General features: G+C 34.1%; 1 protein-coding gene across 2 annotated transcripts in view; it reads left to right on the top strand.

Moving 5' to 3' along the window:
• The first annotated feature begins 9,389 nt into the window (after positions 1-9,389).
• Positions 9,390-23,908, top strand: part of LOC145663865 (homeobox protein six1a-like) — a 121,051-nt gene continuing 106,532 nt past the window's right edge. Inside the window, exon 1 of one of the 2 annotated variants that reach the window (XM_081729997.1) lies at positions 9,390-10,325. In XM_081729997.1, the coding sequence (XP_081586123.1) occupies positions 9,679-10,325 (647 nt within the window). In that variant the 5' untranslated portion in view covers positions 9,390-9,678. The remainder of the gene's footprint in view (positions 10,326-23,908) is intronic. The other variant, XM_081729996.1, reaches the window with a different exon arrangement.

The raw sequence follows: 23,908 nt of genomic DNA, 5'->3' as shown, positions 1-23,908 counted from the left end.
CTCGGGAGCCGAAAGTCATAGAGAGATGCTATTTTACGAATTCATTGTCTAATCTTATTACAATCAGTGCTTCCTGTAACTTTAATTTATGATAGTTTTTGTTGTTACCAATGAATGGAAAAAAAAAGACAATCCCCTTGTCAAAAAACTAATCACTTTTCTCTGCAACTAGTTCTTAAAAGAAAACTCAAAATTCAAGATGGTGGGCAATCAGGAATCTTATGCCTCGTTGACTCCTTCCCTGCCTGAGGAGGTTGAGGAGGTAGTAGTTCCGGACACTGAATGTAAGAAAAGTAAAAAATAATAAAAAAAGATAACTTGAAGTGAAAGGAGAGGAAAGTGTGGAGAAAGTAATTGTTTATGGTAAGATCATAGCCACACCCTAATATGTACCAGGCAGATTAAAAGGAACATTCCAATTTTGCTGAGGACTAGGAACAACAAAATTAAAGGACAGGCTGTAGAGAGAGCCATCAGACCAATTGAAAATCTTGTTGCCAAAAGTGTGATCGGATAAAAAAAAGAATCGTGTAACAATACATCATCACCACCTTAAAAAAAAGACCCATCAATCGTACAAGCACTGCCCCGCCTATCTACCCATAATAACTCCTATCAAAAGAGGGTTAGTTGTTTCCTCCATCACAGCACCCTTCAGCAAAACTCCCATGCTTTATAATCTCATGTGCATCTCGCCTTCCTCTCCCTTCACCAGAAATCATTCCATTCCGTTTCTGCTGACAAATCACAAAAATGATGCCTTATCGAAATCGGAAGCTGAAAACCTCGAAAGAGGAAGTCGTATGATCGACAGCTGTGTCTATTCTATATATATACAGAATAGAATGGAGCAGAAATTGGTGGTTGATGTATGGCCCACGAATTGCTATACCAACCAGGGTGGAGCAGGCAAACGAAGATAACCATCTTTTATCTAATAAACACAAAATGAAACGGTTTTTAAGGAAATGAAAAGAGAATTTTTCTCGTATATTTATTTTTTCCCTTTTTCTGAAAAAAAAAAATCAGAAAATTCCAACCAATATTTTTGTATATCTTTCTTGTTTCAAGGAAATCATTAAAATAATTACACCCGTAAGATAAAGTATTCTTAAGATAATATGCACTAGTAAGGAAGGGCCAATGTCTTTTTTTTTTTTCCTAAGTAAGCTACAATTTGGTTGGTAATCTAGAATGTAATGTCCCTTTCAAGACCAAAGCTGTAGGTACGCAGATCCACAGCTGTGGCCGGGCATATAACGCAGTCTCAAACTCCGATGAACTACTCTATAAGTCTGTGGCTATTTGAGAATGCGTTTTCGAAGCGTTACCCCCTAGAGCGAACGCGACCAAGGTGGCTATTTGGTAATTTTACTTTTGCCAGAGTTATAAATCATACTGTGAGCCAGTCAGGGTTTCCAGGTCTTTTTTGCCAAGTCCAGGTCTATAATAGCAGAGTTCCAGTACTCTGCACAAAGCATCTTCAAAGCAGCTGTTTCTTGCTAAAATTCCCTTGCCTGGCAACACGTCTTTCCTTTTTTTTTCCCTTCCTTTTGACATCTTTCAAACAGCAGGCGATCTATTGTTCCGAAACGCAGCAAATACGCTCCAGCTGACGTTTTCTCCGCGTTTTTATTGCTTTCGCGTTTGTGATTAGCCATCCACATTTAAATACATGGTCAGCGTATTCCAAGCGTACTCATGAGCAATAAATACGCTTTGCGATCGCCTCAAATAGCCGGGTACTAATGAACCGCCCTGTTTATCTTCTACAGTCAGAGACAAAAGTTCTTTCCATTTCATGAAATTAGTTTTGTAAATAACTTCAGAATGGAAGGAAAATTTAAAAACAGTTTTCAGTAAATTAAAGAAAAACAACAAAATAAAACGTAATTTTCTGTACGTTCCAGCCATACCACCGTTATTCCCAAAATACATTTTAACAAACGGAAATAACTTTTGTCACTGACTGTATATCCAGGTCGAGAAAGCGGAGCATGGTGGCTGAGTAGTAGATCGCTTTCCTCTGGTGCGTGGGGTCCTTGGTTCTACCCCTGGCCAAGTATATTTGTTTGAGGACAACTTCATGCCCGTGGATTTTCTCGGAGTATTCAAGTTTCCTCCCACTTTCTCATTCCCCCAATTCTTCCATCATCATTCACTTGCTTTAATCATCGTCTCCCTTAGGCTATCGGACTTAATCGTGCGACGTTAAACTCAAAGATTTCATTTTCATTTTTCTAACTCGAGATATTCTTTATTACATTATTTTCAAATAGGTCTATAACTACTATTTTCTGATGATTTGTGTTTCATTAATTATTCTAGGTTAACTCCACAGCGTAATATACCTACTGAAGAAATCGATAGCATCTTTGGATCAGGTCTCTTGGGATTGTTAGTCGTGATGCTTACATTAATTAAACTATACTCATTACGCACATTACTTTTAAAATATAAAATAATAGGCCTACCAAGTACGAATATTACGAATAAGTGCACCACCCTCCTTATCTTGGGTGGGAAGCCCGGGTCCAATTCCCGGCGGGAGCTCATGTGGTTTGGATTCCACGTTAATCAGTAGAGGGGCCGTTAACCAGTGGTAGAGCGTTCACCTCTGGTGCTTGGGGTCACTGGTTCGATCCCAGCTCGGGCCGTATGGGCTTTGTGGTGGACAAACACCGTGCTCGTGGGTTTCATCAGGGTTCTCCCGTTTCCTCCCACTTTCTTCATTCCACCATTTCATTCATTACTCATCATCACCGTCTCCTTTAGCCTAACCGGCATAACCGTGGGACGTAAAACTTAAAGATTTCATTTCATTTCATTTTTTTAATCAGTAGGTTCGCGTCTCGTATAGCCTCGATGCTGAACGGGACGTTAAACTCAAAAATCAAATCAATCAACCTTCTTATCTTGAAACACAAAATCCAACTTAAAAAAAAAAAAAAAACTTCTGACACACTTCTTTCACGCCTAAGACTTACGAGGTGGCTGGAGAGGCATTCATGCTCTTGGGGTGATGTATGGTTAGCACATCCGCTTCACTTGCCGTTCATGCAGTTGGGAATTCGTCACTTCTTTTTTTCCAAGTAGCTTCCAGTTTGTCCTCACGACTCTGGTTGAACGCCGCAATGCCAACACCATCTGGTGAGGACGAATGGTCACCCATCTTTCCTCTAACCAAATTCGCCACTGCTTAACTTAACTGATTTCATGAGAAGCAGTAATAAACTGCGCCTAAGGCGTTGGGTAAGAAGACAACTTTCAAACTAAAAAGAACACAAATATCTTTTCTACACAAGTTAAAATTTAAAAAGAAAGGTTTCAGTACAAAAGCGGTCATTCATAGAGCATACATTCTGTAACCGAAAAATTTAGTGCGGGAGATGTGGGTTCGATTCCCGGCGGGAGCTCATGCGGTTTGGATCCCACGTTTAGCTGTAGGTCCATGTTTCGCATAGCCTCGCTTCTGATAGGGACGCTGAACTCCAATCCGACCATACCTAGGCGTATAATTCCTACTCTTACCTTCCCCCAATATATATGTATATATAAAGTTCTATCAATTTTTCTCCTTCTTATGGAGACAAGTTGTTTTCCATAATTTTATCTAGATTTGATTAGAACGCCCACAAAGGGTATAATATAACAAAATGTAAATCATATTTATTACTGCACTGTATTTTAAATGACTTGTGTATCTTTAAATGTTGATAAATATTCTTCATTGTCTTCATACAATTACGTTATCATTTTATGGTTTTAATGCTATGAATCATAACACTAAAACAGTATTTGAGATCTAAGACATACACTGTAAAAAAATTCATAGATAAATTTACAAAAAAAAATTGGCAATTTGTTTGCCAAGCCTCTATGTAAATCAATTTACACCTATAAAGTAAAATTACTAATATGACATGGTGTAAAATTGCATTTTTATCATTAAAAATATATTTTCTTATAAATTTACTGTAAATTTGTAAAAAAAAAATATTGTAATTTAATCTAAGGAAATGTATATCAACTTGCAAAATGAATAGTAAATGATTTTACATTGATATTTGGTAATTTAAACTACAGAAATTTTATTTCCAGTGTAACTGAACTAGTGTTAGCACGAAACTCGCGATATTTTTCGTATCGATTTGAATTTAAGAAGATACTTCTCGTGTCGTGAGCAATAATAACGACGAATGAAGGCACCAGGCACCACAAAGTAGAGGAAGTTCGGGTATTATGGAACACTATTTTTGTTTCGCTTGTAACTCAGTTAATAATTGCACAAAGAAACAAAAAGATAAACAAGTATACGCCTTACATATTTGGCTTTATTTATGCGTACTTGATAAAGAAGTTTCGTTACAGGGGTTGGCAAAATTGATCATTTGTAAACCACTTTACACTTTAGAGGGTTATATGAAATAGTCGAACAATATGGAATACAAATGTTATACAAAAAAGGAAATGAGGTTTTTTGTTGTAAATACAATGAATACAGTGAACAATATATAAAACTTTTGAATGCCAAGTTATAACTGAACGTAATTACTTGCAAAAGTCATGTCGTAAATATAATACTCTGTTCAAGGACCGGCACAGTCATTGTGCGCTTACATTAAACATGGTGGACACTGGACTCAAAACTCACCCCTTGTATCATCAGAATCAGAAAATTTGCTATATCAAAAAATACACTTAGCATCGTTGTCATCAAGCACTTGCCAGGTAGATATTCGGGTTCTGATAAAGTGTCAGATTTAAATTATATATCAGCATTTCTTGACTCTTCTTCGTAAACTATCACTAAAGTCTTGCTAGCACTTCTCTTCGACTTCTGACGTGGCAGACGAGCACTACGTTGAGAAACCATCTTTCTCACACATTCATCACTTTCTTCTCTCTTTTTTGCTTATTGAGGTTTTAGAAGTAAATGCAGAGAAAACTGCATACTCTGTATACTGCAAATTATGGATGCGTTAAAATATCAAACAATACTTTCGACCAAGTGGATTCTTTCAAATATCTAGGGTCAGTATTAACAAACCAGAACCATATTCACGAAGAAATTAAATGTCGACCGAAAGCAAGGAATTCGTGTTATTATGCAGTTTAAAATCATTTGTAATCACGAATTCCGTCGAGGAATTTGAAGCTTAAAATATGTAAAACGATAATCATGGCTGTTGTCCTGTATGGTTGCGTAACATGGTCGCTTACTCTCAGGGAAGAACATAGACTGATAGTATTTGAGAACAAGGTCCTGAGACGAATATTCGGACCCAAGAGGAACGAGAATGGAGAATGGCAGAAACTTCATAACGAGGAATAGTGTTGCCACGAGACGAGACGAGACGAGACTTCAGGCTGTCTCGTCTCGTCTCGTGCAAAGCACGTCTCGTCTCGTGTCTCGTCTCGAAAAAAATGTGCTCGTTCCGTCTCGTGTCTCGTCTCGAGAGGTTCTGTCCCGTCTCGTCTCGTCTCGTCTCGTTTGTCTCGTTTTGTCTCGTCTTGTCTCGTAAAAAATATAGCAGCATACCATGGAAACGAAAGTAAAATGTAGCAGGCTGCACCATGCTAATCAAGATACAACTAAGTTACAAGTATTACCCAGAACACACAAGACAAGAAATGTCACGGTAGCTACACCGTGAAGCCTTCACCTCTGGTGTATGTGGTAGTCGGTTCGATCTCGGTTAGTGCCATGTGAGCTTTGTGGTGGACAAACATTGAATGTGTGTAGGGACCGCGGTGGCTCAGTAGTAGAGCGTTCACCTCTGGTGCTTGGGGTCTCGGGTTCGATCCCAGCCTCCGCCAAGTGAACTTTGTGGTGGACAAACACCGTGGGCGTGGGTTTTCTCGAGATTCTCCCGTTTCCTCCCACTTTCTTCATTCCACCATTTCGTTCATTACTCATCATCACTGTCTCTTTTAGCCTAACCGGCATAACCGTGGGACGTAAAACTCAAAGATTTCATTTCATTTCATTTCATTTTTCGAATGTGTGTGTTTTCTCGAAGTTTTCTAGTATCCTACCACTTTCTTCATTCCACTAATTTTCCCATCATCATCCATTCGGCCAAAGTTGCCTAAAGGTCTTAAAAAAATAAATTCAAATAAGCTCTTAAGGCAAGGACAAATAGTTTACAAGATAATATATCTCTGCTGTTAGTTGTCTGAGGCTTCTCGACCCTGGCTTCTTCTTTCTTTTTTCATTCTGAAACATTGAAATTTGTTTCAACAGTTTCAATACACGAATATACAGTAAATTGCTCATAGGTACGTCGAAGATGAAGACACTAATGTCAAATAATGTTTAATAAGCAAAGTTCGATGTAAAGATGTCACCATCCCCGACATTATCGTATACTATCAGCCCACTTGCTTTATAGTGTTTATATATATATATATATATATATATATATATATATATATATATAGAGAGAGAGAGAGAGAGAGAGAGAGAGATGGATAAATAGAGAGATAGAGAGATAGATATGTGTGTACACTTTGATTTCATATATTCCAGCCTTTAGGTTTCACAGTGTTAACCCATACTAATCCAAAAACTACTTTTCATTTTAGCATGTTTAGATTTGTTGCAATTATTTTTTTTTAAAAAAAGCTCGGAACCAAATAATTTTATTGAGAAATGAAAAGTATTTGATTGAAATTTTATATGTTTCTGCACAGTAAACTCTACTTGAAGTGCCATAGTAATGGGAGCTGAACGACACATCGGACGAAAGAATGCTTGGGGCCAGTCTTCATTTCCATGGTTCAAATCTGTTCCCATAACCGCGGTGTGTGTGCTACTATGTGGTGGTTGCCCCGTTTGTGTAACAAACTCATGACAGTACACCCAGATTAGCTAGTGGTCTAAAAAAAAGTTGATTTTTGGGTGGCTGTCGTGATCTATTCGCAATCATACAACGTACATTTTCATACCAAGCCGATCGGTCTGCGGCGATAGACCATCGGCTTGAAGGCCCCGGGTTGAGTCCCGGAAGGGTCGTGTGTATGCATTTTAACAGCATTTGTTTTTTCGTATTGTGTCAGGGGGCGAAATCGTACGGGATAAAAGGATTTCAGTCTGAAAAAATTGGAGAGAATATCCTCCCCAGGATACTTTCATGGGAGTAAGGAATTAGTAAAAATATAGGATATACATTTTATAGCAGGTTTAAAAATTTGGTTTGGGTATCCTATTTCTTTTCTGTTAATTATGTTCTTCAATGTTCGAATTTTGATCATTCTCATGATATTTTCTGCTTTCAACGGAATTCCATGAATATTTTACCAAATGTTCTTTACACTCTCTATGAAACCATTTCTGAAGATAATTCAGGTCTTAATGAATATTATTCACTAGGAACGGGAAGTATTCCCCTCCTCTCAACATGGAAGCAGAGGGCAATTTGACACTCTGGTCAGATCAAACATATCCGCATAACAAAACGAAGGTCCCCCTGTAAAACCTCTTCACCTAAAGTGTTATTGTTAGTGGGTTCGTCGATAATATCTTTGCTTTCTTTGTCCTTCGCCCGCCTTTCAAACGAAGAGGTGAATTTTACAACATGACTGCTGTATAATAAGCGAGCGATTGGTAAAATGGTAAAAGTGTGTTTTTATGTGTATGTGTGTGTGAGAGAGAGAGAGAGGGAGAGAGAGAGAGAAGACAAAATTGTAGTTGCAAGATGACATACTTCAATTGCCGTTTTCGGTTCATATAGCAAAAGGAATACCGCCACCAGAGAATAAAGACAAGTGTCGTCTGTTCTGTTCTCTTCCGCCATCTCAGCCAGAACTTTCAACTACAGCCTGTAATGAGTGTTGACCTTACCCAGTTTTCAAATTGAATAGATGGTGGTGGTAGTTCGGTTTCTTGACCTTGTAAAAATCTTCCTTGTCTTTGATTTTATTTGTCATCATTCCAGTCAGAAATTTAAAAAAAAATGAGAATTCCTCAGTTTACAGCAAGGGGAATTGGGGACAAGACATTAACGATGATATTCCTGGAAGCTCATGTATCACGATTGTTTCATTCAATAGACAGATGACACCTTTCCATGAAGGCATTTCAACATGTTTTCTCACAAAGGGGATTTTCCTTTTGCAATCTATATGACCACTGGCAATTTCAATCTTGGCCATTTTCGCCAGCGTTTTCATTTTCGAGACACGAGACGAGACGAGACATTTCAGGAGACGTCCCGTCTCGTCCCGTGTCTCGTCTCGTTTTCGAGACGGGACAAGTAGTCTGTCTCGTCTCGTGTCTCGTCTAAAAGGGTTCTGTCCCGTCTCGTGTCTCGTCTCGTTTACGAGACGAGACGAGACGAGACACGAGAGATGTCTCGTCTCGTGGCAACACTAACGAGGAACTACATAATTTATACCATTTACCAAACATTATTAGGGTCATGAAGTCTAGGAGGCTCAGATGGGCAGGTCATGTAGCCAGAATGAAAGAAAATACAAATTCTTTTAAGGTTTTGACTTTAAATATAATAGGAAAAAGACCATTAGGAAGACCTAGGGGCAGATGGGAGGACAATATTAAGATGGATCTCGTAGAAATAAGGAATACAAAGTAGAAGCTGGATCCAGTTGGCTAAGGATAAAAATCAAAGGAGAGGCTTTTGTGAATGCGACATTGAATCTTCTGGTTTCATAGGCCATACACTTTAGTTATAGAAGGATTATCACTATAGATTAACCGATTCAGATTGCATTATTATTTATTTTTGTGAAGATATGTTTTTTCTGTTCTCTTGAAATAGTTAGATCTATCTTGAAAAATAAAATTGTATACATTTTAAAGCACTATGAGTCCTTGTTGATCTGAATCATAGAAGATGAGAAAATCAATTTGGATTATTTACAAATAACACGAAACCAATTATGCTAACTTGTAAACGAAGCTTGTTATATCGTTTTATATATTTTTTTCGATTATGAAATAATTACTGTTATCCAAAAAAAATAGTGGATTTTTTCTATGTAAACATGTATATTCTGCTGTTTTTTCCTCTTTTTTATTTATTTTTTAAAAATATAAGAGCAATTACCCAAGCAATTTGACTTCATGTGTAGGTTAATGAGGCTAATTTTCTGGTACACTCTCTCCCCCCTTAATTATATACATATATAAAGATGTGGTTGCGTATATACATATATATTTTTTTTTTCAGCGGATTAAATCCACTCGCACTCACAAACAGCAACATCAAGCGTGTTGATGCCTGTGTGTGTTCGATCAGTAAGCCCCGCCTCCAATTCCGAGACTCCGCCCAGCCCCATCTCAAGTTACATGACTGACATGGTTACCGGGGTGACGTGTATTGTAGTGTTGTTACCGCATGATCCGCCGACCAATCACACCGCAGCATTTGAAAGCAGACGATATCCTAGTGTGGAGCGCAGCTGTGCTGAGGAGGCAAGTCGTGCGCCAAGCACATAGTGTTAGCATGTGAGAGGGCAAGAGGAAGCGATAAAGTGTGTGTGTGTGTTGAATCGAAGAGATTTTTCTTTTTTACGTACCAGCAACTGTTCAAAGTTGGACACGAAGTTGGAAAGAGGCTCGAAGTCCTTCGCACAACAAGGACATCAGTCTAAATTGTTCCTGAAGTGTACGAATTGTTGAATGACAGCACGGTGGCTAATTCAAAGTTCCCAATGATCGTGGGATCCATGTCGGAACTGTCCGTTGTGAATGCTGGTGTGATGGGCCCCGGCGCAGCGGCACTAAGTCCACAGTCCCCAAGTCCCATGCTCCCATCATTCGGCTTTACGCAAGAACAAGTGGCTTGTGTTTGCGAAGTTTTACAGCAATCAGGAAATATCGAGAGACTAGGCCGATTCTTGTGGTCGCTACCGGCATGCGAGAAGCTCCACAAGAACGAAAGTGTCCTCAAGGCCAAAGCAATCGTAGCTTTCCACCGAGGGAACTTCAAAGAACTTTACAAGATCCTAGAAAGTAACCAATTCTCACCTCATAACCACCCGAAACTGCAAGCACTCTGGTTAAAAGCTCATTATATTGAAGCGGAAAAGTTGCGAGGCCGGCCGCTCGGTGCCGTGGGCAAGTACCGTGTGCGCCGAAAGTTCCCGCTGCCGAGAACGATCTGGGACGGCGAAGAAACCAGCTACTGCTTTAAGGAGAAGTCTCGGTCGGTGCTCAGGGAGTGGTACGCGCACAACCCGTATCCCTCGCCCAGAGAGAAGAGGGAACTAGCAGAGGCCACAGGACTGACCACCACGCAAGTCAGTAATTGGTTCAAGAATCGGCGGCAAAGGGACAGGGCAGCGGAACAAAAAGATACGTAAGTAAAACCATTAATTTATTTATTAGTAGAAAACAAACATTTTATTTTATCTATAAGTTTACAATTATTAATAAATTCTGAATCAAGCATCGTTGCAAATAATGGATTTTATTTTTTAGAACCATTTTTGGATAAGTATTGGTGTTTCTTTTTATTAAAATACAATTTTGTTTCTGTTTCCTTCTAACTCAAATTTGTATGAAATTCCAACGTTAAAAAAGTAAAGGTTGGTTGTCTACTAAAATTCGTATACATAGTATATTCGAAAATTCGGGCAATATTAACAACGTTATAATTTGAATAAATGTTCGAACAATTTATTATGGAATAAATAAATTATTAATGATTCGAATATCTTTAACAATTATTTGAATCATTAATCGAATTTTGTTAGCACTAGTTCATGCAGTATTCAGTGGCGTATTTCAGGTGAATAAACTTTATTATTATTATTATTATTATTATTATTATTATTATTATTATTATTATTATTATTATTATTATTATTATTATTATTATTATTACGTCGAAATTGTTTGTAATTTTGTTTAACCATTAATTACAAGAACATGATTGCGCAGTATTTATAATTTGGGTTTGCTTGTGTAAACAAAAGTTTAATCATTATCTTTTTTAAGAAACAAGGATATAATAAATATCAATCTTAAAAATTAAAATAATTCTGTTAACAGTTACTAGCAGCGACGCCTGTAATATAGGCTAATATCAAGGTGACAGGATATAGGCAAGATAAGAAAAAGTGGTATATCTTAAAATCCAAATTATAAATGTATTTTTTTAAAAAAAATCTTATGATTACATTCAGTACAATGACAAGTCCCTAAAATATTATTATTATTATTATTATTATTATTATTATTATTATTATTATTATTATTATTATTATAAAACACAATTACAAATTGCTCTAGGGAACATTAAATAAAGAAGCAGAAAATTTCTATTAACCCTTGAGTGAGAGAACGAAAAGATGCTTTAAAGGAAACAAATATAATTATGTTGCAAGTATAAAATCAACATTTTTTTTTCATATTATTAAAAAGGAAATTTGAAGAAGTTTTCTGCTCCGTATTATCATTTTAAAAAAAAGACTACTTGAGCGAAAAGCTTAAAAATTCATTTTCTACTTTTCAAAGAAAGGAAAAACCTCATTGGAATATGATAACGAAGACATGCTTCCAGTTTTTTTTTAAAAAATTCTATCCAAAATTTAAGTAACTAAATATTTTTTTTAAAAAAATATATTCTCTTCCGTTTTTACAGCTTAACGTCCCACGATTATGCTCTTTTAGGTTAAAGGAGACGGATTATTAAGGCAAGTGAATAATGATGACGGAAGAAATGGTAGAATGATAGTGTGGGAGAAAACGGGAGTACCCTGATAAAATCCACGGACACGATATTGTCCACCACAAACTTAATTAGTCTGGGAATCGAAACAGGGACCCACTTACAAGAGATAAGATCTCTATACCACTGAACCATTGTGCTCCCGAAAATTTATATCCTCAATCCCCCGCTCAAAAAAAATTAGAAATTTCTTTGGAATCATCTTATAAGTAAAGTTACGCCAATAAAAGATACGAATTATTAATAAGCAATGATGCATGAATAGATTTATCAACTAAATATTCATAAACATCATTACAATTTGATCACTTAGTAATAGGCAGAAATTCAATATTAAATTTTTTTGCATACATTAAGATTTTGTTGTAGTGTAATTACAACAGTTACGATTCAATTACAGCATATAACATAATAACATTGCTAAAATTACATACAATCGTACTACAAAATAATATAGTTGGTAGTAAAATAGGCAAGTATTGATCGTGAAGTTTATTCATTGTTGGTTTTAGAATCAACCGTAGGCCTTATTATTTGTTTTGCTGTTTTTGTAATTTTTTTAAAGCTATGTTATCGCACTGAATTTTGCCAACATTTCGTTGTTGTAGTCACGAACACCAAACATGGGGAGTCGAATTAAACCAGTCCCCCCCTGCCAAAGTTTGCTTTGGCCCCTCGTCCTGTATTTGAATACAGTTGATTTACGATCAGTGCGTGAATATTTGATAACGAAACACATTACCAGAACGAACCCCTGCCCCGTTTCAACGTTATACAGAAATTGATGACGGTGATTCTAATGAGATTCAAAGACCGTACAGAAATTAAAATGAAATGAAAATTTTGAGTTTTACGTCCCACGTTATGCCGGTTAGGCTAAAGGAGACGGTGATTATGAGAAATGAATGAAATGGTGGAATGAAGGAAGTGGGAGGAAACGGGAGAACCCCGAGAAAAAGACCGTATAGAGAATTGTTGATTGAATTTCGGAAGGAATCATCAGAGCAGGTTAAAATAAACGAAACAGGGGAGGGCAAATAGTTTCATTTTTTTTAAGCACTGCGTCTAACCATTAAAACTTGATACTAATTAGGCTATAGTATAACTAAATATAATTACTGATAAATAATAGTAAACAAGAATTAGTAATAATGTTATTTTGTTTATTGTTATTTAAGTAAACAAGAGTAAACAAAATAAATAGGTGTATGAAATATAATTTAAAGTGGTATTGGTAGGCTTTTTGTGATATTTTCAAACTATGAATAACCTGTAACGTGACTTAAAACAAAACATTACATGTTAATCTTAAGAAAGAAACGTACTCAAAACTAATACTCTTTTCGAATCTATACAGAAAGAGAGAGACAAAGAGAAACAAAAATTTCTGATAAGGAATAAAGGAAACTGATATTATTCCATTACTACGTGTTTATTAGCAATAAACATTGTTAACATTTGATAAAAGAAAAAATGAATATAAAATCTATTTTCATAATCTATCTGCCGATTTTATAAAGAAACTTAAAAAGAACAATATTTAAAACTATAAATATATCAAGAGATTTTTTTTAAAAAAATTACAAGTTGACAATTTTCGTTAACAAGAGAAAATTTTTGTCAAATATTTAACATAGGGTTAAGTTACTCATGTAGTATTAGCAAAATAAAAAAAAATCAATTTTTCGATCACAACAATGCTCTTTAGGCTAAAAGAGACTTAATTAATGAAACTTAATCATTGTGAAAGAATTGGTAGAATGAAAATATGGAAGGAAACGAAAGTAACTCGAGCATATTATCCCTCTCGAGACAAAAGGGTGTATCTCATTTTCTTAACTTTTCCAGGCGACAAGTTTAAACCTTTTTTCATTATTTATTCTATCGTCGTCTTTGAAAATTTATTTTGATATCCTTCGTGTTAGGTATGTTACTTACCAGATCAAATTAAATTTTAACAGAGCACGAGAGATTAAACTTATGATAACATCTTTAAACTTGTCTCTTGCAAAAGTTGAAAAAATGAGATACGCCCCTTTGTCTCGAGAGGGACGATATGATTAAGTATCTACAATCAATAATGATTTTCATTGTTGTTAAACATTAAATTCACATTAATCACTGTTATTTTATATCAATCTGAATTCCAATCTTGTTTTATACAGTAATTTAATAACGATTGGCTGCAGCATGTTTGCCAGTGGTTTATTTTAAATTTTATTTAAAAAAATGTTATAGTGCAATCCAATAAATGATGATGAGTCAATAATAGGACAAGAATTCTTAGCGGCATTGTTTTAAACGTATTAATGATATATTTTGACTTTTTATTCTTTGTAGATCGTAGTATGTTCTATATCTGTTAAGAAGGATTGTTGCAAAATATTAATAAATAAATACGTTTGTACGAGAAAACCAATGGACATCATATTTTCTATTACAAACTCAAGTGGCTGCGTTCGAACCAGGGATCTCTTGTATGTCCATTAGCGACATATGTTTTAACATATCTGCCAAACGATCACATAATTGATGTATTAATTACTTTCTAAAGTTTTGATAGATATTTAGCTAAATTTCCATAGCAATCGATTCAAATTGCTTTTTAAAAAATGGGAGAAAATAACCAGCATAATTAAATACCCTCCAGCACCCAATATTTGGATAAGTAGAGCTGTATTACGATATTTCCTGGACTACATTCCTAGCATTAATTTTAATTAATAACGGTTGAAATACGTTATAAGTTCAATATTGACTCCAGGAGTTTTTTTTAAAAATAAGAATATAGGAAAAAAAACACTTTATACGAAATGTTACAATGTAGCTAATAGATTTTTTTTTCATCGAAAATTTTACCTCGAAAACGATACAAAAATTGTCACGTATCTCGTCTCGTCTCAAAGTTTTTTTTTAAAAAAGTCTTGTCTCGTTTTGATATCAAACTCGAAACTAGACGAGACATTTCTTGTTTCCTGAATAGGTCTAACAGAGACAGCATCAAAATGATAATATCTATAGAATGATAATGTGTATCAAATATTGAAGAAAAAGTATTGTATAAAATCCTAGAATTCTATTGAAAATAGCGGATGTTTGAATTAAACAACATGCGTCTATAGACACATGTTTAATTCAAATATCCACTATTTTCAACAGAATTCTGGGATTTTAACAATGTTTTTCTTTTAATATTTGTTACAAAACAAAATGAATATTATGAATTAACTGAAGCGTTTAGAGGATATAGGTGTTATGTTACATTTTTCGAAACGTTGAATACTATATAACTCATCATTTAGTGAGTCCTCGTCTCCGTGAAGAGATTGGGAAACGATGAAGGCTGTATGTTAAGGGTCTTCACTACCATGAAATTTAACTACCGCTAATTTTAGAGTTTTTCTGTAATATCTTCAAAACAAACAAAAATATTCGAAAAACAGAAACGTAGTGAACTAGACAATACGATTTTCCATGTGATATCTTTACCACAATTCACCTCCCTGCTTTCGATTTGCAACTGTAGATAGATTTAACATTTTTTGCGGGTTCTGTAAATAGCGGCATACCAAAAGCAGATAGGTCAATTGTAGTAAAGGTATCATATGCAAAATCGTATTGTCTAGTTAACTACGTTTCTGCCTTTCAAGTATTTTTATTTGTTGTGAAGATATTACAGAAAAATTCTAAAATTAACGGTAGTTTAATTTCGCTGTAGTGAAGACCCTTAACAGACATAGTTGTCAACGTCAATTTTACCGAAATGTACAATTTGTTACATACCAATTTTATCCTGTAACCGCTTCAGCTATGACAATGTGAAATACCAAAGTAATAGGTACGTTCAGTATGTTTGTATGAACTGAATAAAAATATCTTTTAGTTTTTCCAATATAATATGTTCCAATTCATCTTATTGCGTTCATTGTTGCATTTTCCTCCAAAATATTAACAATATATTGATCCCCAAGATTTTAAAGCAACAAATATAGGTTTATGTAATCTCTGGCATTGACTAATCACTCATCGTTCAGTATCAATCTTAAAACTGTAAATTAAAACAAAAACAAAAGATAATAAAACATTTAGGACTCCATCTTCGCTAATTTACAACGCTGAGTAAATTAAAAGGGATACGATTGATATTTAAAATGGCATTGTTATTAAACATACTGTAAAGAATTACGGTCACATTTACTGACCGATTACTCTCAATTCTGGCTGCCAAATTCTAAAATGTACGGTATTATTGTAAAATATATGGTTGTAGGCCATAAAAAGGCCGTATTTATATCCTATTACCATAGCTTTAACACTATTTTACAGTAATATCGTAAATTTATGTAATATCGTAAATGTGACCATAATTGTTTTCAGTGCATTATATTCTTATTAATCACTAATGTTTTATGTCGAACCAATTTTTTTCGTGTTTCAATCAAATTACAGGAATTTAATAACGACTGGCTTACAGCATATTTGCTAGTGGTTTACTGTAATTTGAAATGATATGATGCAAAGTGATAATAAGTTAATAATTATGTTAATAATTATAATGCAATAACCTTTAGCGGCATTGTTTTGAACAGTAATGGTATCTTTTGGGTTTTTATTGTTTTCAGTTCGTAGTGAACTCGTTTATCTTTTAAAAGAGCGTTAAAAATCACACTGCCGGACTTTATTATTATATTTTTAAATGTTTGTTTGAAAACATTGCAGATATGATATGAATTATAATAGTATACCTTTACTAAAATTACAAGAAAATATTGGTAACTATTATATCAATGTTAAATTACAGTCAAGCAGAGCTGGATTAACCCAACTGGAGGCCCGGGGCTAGAAAAAATATGTAGCCCCTGCTGACTTCGCCTAATACATTTATGTGAAAGTACAGTAGGGAAGTTAAGGAAATATGTTTCATATTTTTTGTCATATTTTATTTTATGATGAGGATTGGATCTTCATGATTCTTTTTACACAGCCAGTTGATATTTTGATCAGAGTGGAAACCCTTGTCCATCTGGAAGCTCGGGGCTATAGTCCCCCAAAGCCCCCTTTTAATCCGGCCCTGCGAGTCAAGCGTAATAGAAGCTATATGGTTAATGTTAAAGCAGCAATTGGTGATAGTAACATTAATAATAATAATAATAATAATAATAATAATAATAATAATAATAATAATAATAATAATAATAATAATAATAATAATAAAGTTTGATTACAGTATTAGTATAGCAGCTTTCTCGTACTGAGCTTGACTGTGACTTAGTAAGGGCGATATAGCAACACATTTGCCATGAATCTATTTTTAATTGTACTGGAAAAAAATCTTACTTTGTGGACTTTGGCCAGCATAGTTAACAGCCAGTAGTACTTTGCAGAAATGTCCAGCAGGAAACGGCCCATATATAACAAAGACAGGAAATCATTTATTATTATTGATAAGGGTAAAACAAACTAAACATTTCTTAAGCAATGCCTACGATTAATACATAACATATTCGACATGTTTGTCAGATGATCATCACGATTAAGTTTATATTTTTGTTTCATTATTTTTTTCACATTCGGAAGAAAACTCGAAATCTCGTAAGAATTTAATCAAGAAAATATTTCTACAAGAATATATGTCTACAAGAATATATGTCTACAAGATTGAAATTATAGTATATGACACATTTTGAATATATTTGTCTATTGTAATACTTTATACTAAATGTTTATTTTTTATCATCATATTAACCCTCGCACTATCTAGGTATTATTTTTTTTGTAACGTGGACTACCAAGGAGGTGGTCATTTTGCACCCATTTAAGATGAAATATATCTCGCAAAAGAAACAAATTAGAAATTCTCACAAAAATTTACAGAGAGCTAAGTGAACAGTATATGGGATGAGACTAACGGCTATTTATTGTGCTGCCATCTAGGAGTGACACTTCTAAATGTCAGTCACATCTCCTACGAATGGAGGAGGGGGTACTTTGTGCCCTCCAACTTAAAATAGAAAACTTTATGAGACACGCGAACGTTCAATTTGAACCACCGTAAGGTATATGCTTTAGTTAGTGTTGACAGGTATATGCTTTAGTGGTTGACATGTAGTTAGTTACATGTTAACCAATGACATTTCTTTCATATAATTTTAAAGAAATAATTAGAAGAGTATTACAAAAAAAAACATACTGTGGTGGGCATAAAGACACCCCCACTCCCCTTGGTAGTATGAGGGTTAATGTTATTTTATATCTAATTTATTCATTCGTGTTATATACGATTCGCATTAATAGAACAAATATGCCAGGGATTCATTGTAATTTACACTAGGAAAAATTACGGTATAATCACGATACATTACTAAATAAAAAAGTGATTAAATGAAAATAGTGAAGCAGAAAGTTAACATTTGATCTTTCGTGCTAGTATTTTCCTTTAATTTTAATTTTGTTTATTTATTTCTATCTCAAGCTATATCGAAGTTTGGGGTTTGGTCTTGATCAAATTATCGAGAAAAAAAATGAAAAAGAATTAAATAAAACTCAAATTGCTATGAAGAACAAAAATACATGGACCAATCCTGTTTATTAAATCTGTAAGAAAATAAATGATTACAGGATTGATTCGCTATGTTCTAAATGTAGAGTCCTACGTGCTAGAACCAAATTAATAAGTGACGAATTTCTTCCGCAAAAGCGATACTTACGAGCCTGACACTAAAAAAATAATACAAAATTTACTATTTTTCTTTTGCTTGTCTTTCATAAGTGAAAGGAGATAATGAAATGCTACTTGTCACAATCATAGATAATGTTATTCTACAACAGAAAATATAAACCTCAAGAATTTTCAGTGTTGCCATCCATAGAAATTACAGTATTGCCAGAATAAGATTTTCCCCAAAATCTAAGTTAAGGCAGCTACTAGAGCAACGAACTCAACTACATTTGATTACGTATTATGTTGTTTTTAAATCCTGTGAACTACTTTTTAAATAACATTATTATTTAATTTTAATAACTGTACCTTAAAACTATTTTGTTTATTATAAACTAACTACAACTATTGTAAACTATATACAACCAAATAAAACTATAAGATTTTTCACTTACTTAACATCTTTCATATTGTGCAAAAATTTAAGTGCCCTACAATTATGCTCTTATATAAAGAACACACTTGATATCCGGCCTATATAAAAAAAGAACGTCCTGTAGCAGTTGTTAGTTTGTTTAATTGCAATTTTTGAAGCAGTTGTTAGTTTATTTAGTTGCGCTTTATTAATTGCAATTTCTGAAACAGTTGGTAGTGTATTTAATTGCAGTTTCTGAATATAATCTCATTCATTTTCTGTATTTTATATATTTTTATTTGTCTTTAGTTTTTCCACTAATGTTGCTCGCGAGACGAGAAATATTTCGTCTCAAAAACGGGGCTAGACGTGACTTCTAGAAATTTTACGAGACGAGACAACCTTATTTCTCGTCTCGTCCCATAAGCGAGACTATTTCCCACCTAATTAAAATAATAAAGTGGGGGAAGCGCAGGAAAGGCTCTAAAACAATTAAGTAAAATAGCGAACAAAGTATGAAATAGGTAATGATAGAAAATTTGAAGTTGATCGAAAAATGTCGTCTCAGAAACAGAACGTTTAATTGTCATTTTGTCCAATCTTAATAAGAAAGGAGAAAAACTCACGTCAGAGTCTAGTAGTAGATGTAACATATAGATTTAGAAAAAATAAGAATAATCCCACTCGTTTGTGTCCAAGTGGATAACATGATGTGTGCTCTATTTGTGTGTGATTTGGGTTTGAATTTACAGTGGGGATACAAACTCGAAGTAATGTTTCTCAAAACCCACTTTAGACAACAGTAGATCCTGCATTGTTGAACCTCGGTGTTGAAAACAAACATTTAAACTCTAAACAATAACTCAAGTAATTAGCAAATGTTTAGAGAAGAGAAATGTCATGTGGAGTATTTCTCTTTTCAACAAAGTGGCTTTGACCACAAGTTTCAGTTCCGAAAACAATATTAGCAGCAACATTTTTACCAAGTTTAAGATTCTTCTTATACAGGTATTAGTCAAATAAACCATTGTATCTTCTAATATTGATAAATATCTGAGAACTGTGATATCAGATTTATAGTTTTGTGACATGCTTAATCTGGTGTACCACAAGGATCCGATCTGGGAACATTACATTTTATTTTGTTTATATCTCATTAACCATGGGATGTACTATCCTCTTGCTAGTGCCATAATGAAAGGTTTCATGCGGGAATATTTTAGCATGAGTTTAATTGTAATACGTGGCGTGGTTCTCGTATAGCATCAATTTTAATGTTAACCAAAAAAAAAAAAAAAAGTTTTCTTTTGTTGATTTTCTCAAAAATTGTGTATGAGGTAAGTCATTTTGTTCAACTTAATTGTTGTCTTTGGACACTTCTTACACTATAATCTTGTAAAATTACAATAATACAATAATATTGTAAAATTACAATAATAAATATAATATAACCTACTATTTCAAAATAAACAAAGATCAAAACTACGCAAATCACTCATTTGAATTTCAAAACATGGTAGAAAGCAGGTTTTTCTCAGTGCTATCGATGTGCTATGTAAATGTTATTCTATGGTATGTTAGTGTTGGAAATGCAAATGTTTGTGTTCAAAATATATCGCAAGTAAAATTACAAACTAATTCCAAAAAAATGATTAATAAACCCACAGTATATTTAAAACATTACTAAGTAAATTTCGAGGGAGACATTAAAAAAAAAGATATACTCAACTTCTGTTCTAGTTAGATTTACATTTTCCTCTTGCAATGATCTTATGAAATCGTCAGATTGTTAAACATATTTTGGCTATAAAGGACGTGTATGCTTAAGAAGCTTGGCCAGTTTTTTTTTTTTTTTTTTTTTTTTTTTTTTTTACGAGAATGAAATTCCTATTTTAAGAAAAACGTTTAAGGTTAGTCTAAAGGGATGAAATAGTGTCGTTAGAAAGAAGTACAATTTTACGTTCGCAGGGGGCATAGCTTTCAGTTTTTACGAAATTTACAAAAATAGATGGCAGTGTTGTCGAACCCAATTTGGAAGATTGAGTTAGAAGTTTACCTCCCCTTCTTTATTTTCTTTTCCTCGCGAAGGATGGGGCAGAGGGTGTGGGATGTCGTTTGTCTGCGACCTTCGTAGGAATTTTCTTTTTCGATACTTCCATCCCTCTAAGTAACCTGACACCACTGACCACTGTCTAATAATCTGCAGCTTGTACAGAAGAGGAGTTTGAAGCTAATCGTTCCATTTCTGGTAAAGAACGCTGAATAGCGAAAATGCCGATTGCTGAGAACACTTTTTTTTTTATATTTGCAGTATATTGCTTGTCTTTTTTCACGTGATACTGGACTTGCAATGAAATACATTTGCTCAGCACAGATTTAATCAAAGATTTCACAAGTGACAACTCAAATTGAACACAAGAACCCCCAGTGGCGTATACACAACGTTATAAAGAGGAGCTCAGGCACACAAGTTCATATCGTATACCATTGATCTGTACAATGTATTAACGGGTAAAGTACAAAAATTTGAATTCTTTATCCAGCATAGGAGTTTTGAAATGCGTTACTCCTTTAAACCTTCATGTACTATCGGTGTGGAGTCATAACGCTATTTAGCGATGAAGACAATATAAATTTTCCGGAAAATTTTCATCACTGATTCCACATTTCAATGCAATTATGGAAAAAACACAAAGAATTTCATTTCTCACATTAGTGATCCCACAGATTTGAGAACGTTGTTTATCAAGTGAATTCCCTTTTTTAAAAAAATGATTTTTAGTCTTGAAACTTACTGTATTTTCAATTGAAATTTCCTTCACTAGGAAACAATCATGTATCTTTAGAATAAATTACTTAATGCATTATTTTTCTGAATCTTTTTCTTGTCAGTAATAATTCTAATTAGTATATTTTTAATAGCATGTGAAATTTCAAATTAGCATTACAAGGGGGTCCGCAGATCACTTCCCGAATAAACAGGGGGTCCGTGTTATCGGAAAGTTTGAGATTCTGGGCTAGTGCATAGATCAACATGAAAGATCGATCCTCACAGTGTATTCCATTACCCAACATAATCTCACGTCCAGGAAATATAAGGGAAACAAGACCCGTACTTTTTATTTTTTTCGGATGAAGAAAACAAGTATAGTGAGATTTCTTGCTAAGTTTATTGTTATATATAAAAACTATACTCTTACATGTTAGAGAGTATATTTTTATACATGAACTCCCTTCCTATGCATTATGAGATGCAGAAAAAGATGAAAGGTGTAAATTCGATTTTTTTGTTTGTTTATTAAGAAAGCATGTAACGTAAATACATGCAATGAAGCAATAGCGGTGGGCGTCAGTGTTGTTTTTATGGAGAAAAGAGCTGTTACAGTGTATCCATTTTTTTTCAAAGTAGTAATTTAGATACTATATGTCTAAGCTATGTAAACACAAAATAGTCTATAAGCTATTGCTTATATGCTTAGCATAAGCGTCTTCGGCGCAGGAGACCCGAATTTGATTCCGGGTGGGAGCTCATATGGTTTGGATTCCACTTAAGCCGTAGATTAACGCCCCCTTAAAAAAATACTATGAGAAACCTCTTCCAAAATATGTACCTACATCCACCACTGCGAGTAACTTTTGACTCAAGAATCGGTATACATCATACGATTCACCTAGTTGCGTAAAATGGAGTAATTTTTCATTTTACTCGCAATTTTGAATATATGTATGCACAGAATGATAATGCTGTTTCACGACTGTGTAAAAATAAATGCATCAAAAACAATATATCGGTATTTTCATATGTGTATGGAGCCTCTCCCTTTTTAAATTTCGATTCAAAACCAAAATCAATCCTTTGTTATTGACAGCTTTGAAAAAAATAGTTCGTTTCGAAACAATTCAATATATATTTACAAAATTAATTTGACCAACTTCACACTGATCCCTTTTTTAGACTTCTAAACTATGCTGTGCATAAGGGACGCTGTCGGTCTCTTGACAAGTATCAGAGCAAAAACAGCAAGAGATATCGTGATGCGAATTTTTGCAATCGATTCAGAATACTAAGGGTAGTTGCCATCTCCTCCGTTAACTCTCTATTCAAACCGGAAGTGGTTAAAATTAGACACTTCCCGTTTCAAAGTTTATCGCCATAGAACGAAAACGGTAACATACCGGTATATAGAAAAGCGGTATTTTGAAAACTATTTATCGTTTTAAGAATAAAGTTCCACTTGCTTCGTTAACTCTCTTTTAGTACTAGGAGTGATTCAAATTAGCTATTTCCGGTTTAGGTTTCAACTTTTTCACCATAGAACGAAAATGGTAACAGATAGCAAGAAACAGTTTTTACAAACAATTCAGCGTCTCAAGACAACATAATATGACTATCCACAACACTACCAAAACAAGAAGTGATTCAAATTTACTATTATTTCAGGTTTCATAGTTTATGACCATTAACTTATGACGGTAATAGATAGCCAAAAGATTTTTTTTTTTTGGTTAACGATTGAGCGTCTCAAGACGACATGTTATGACTATCCACAAACTCTACCGAAACCGAAATTGACTAAAATATACTATTACTTCCGGTTTCAATACTGATTTCCGTAAAGCGAAAACTGTAAATGCTATCAAGATGCGGTTTTTAGCAATTGATTCAGTGTCCCAAAAATAGGTTTGATTTTCTTCCTTAGGCCTCTATTCAATCCGAAAGTGGTTGAAATAAACGATTTTTAGTTTCAACCTTTATCGACATAGAATAAAAACGATAAGTGACAGCGACTAATGGCTTTTTGATATGAATTCAGCGTCCGAGTAACAGGTTCTATCTTTGATCTTATTACTCTATTGCAACAAGTACTTACTGATGCACTACTTCATGTTTGAGTATTCAATTCACATAGTTTGGAAGTCTTAGTTCCACACTGTGAAACGATATTCACTTATTTTCAAAATTTCCATTCAAGGCCCAAGCATATCTTTATATATATATATATATATATATATATATATATATATATATATATATATATAATGTGTGTGTGTCTGTATAAAGTATCTATATACATATGTATTATGTAAAAATTTATTTTTATATTTTTCAAACAAACGATGGCTTTAGATTTTGTA

The sequence above is a fragment of the Thermobia domestica genome, chromosome 11 (assembly GCF_964235325.1).
Source record: "Thermobia domestica chromosome 11, izTheDome1.hap1.1, whole genome shotgun sequence".
Lineage (NCBI taxonomy): Eukaryota > Metazoa > Arthropoda > Insecta > Zygentoma > Lepismatidae > Thermobia > Thermobia domestica.
This window is presented reverse-complemented; position numbering and strand designations above follow the sequence as displayed.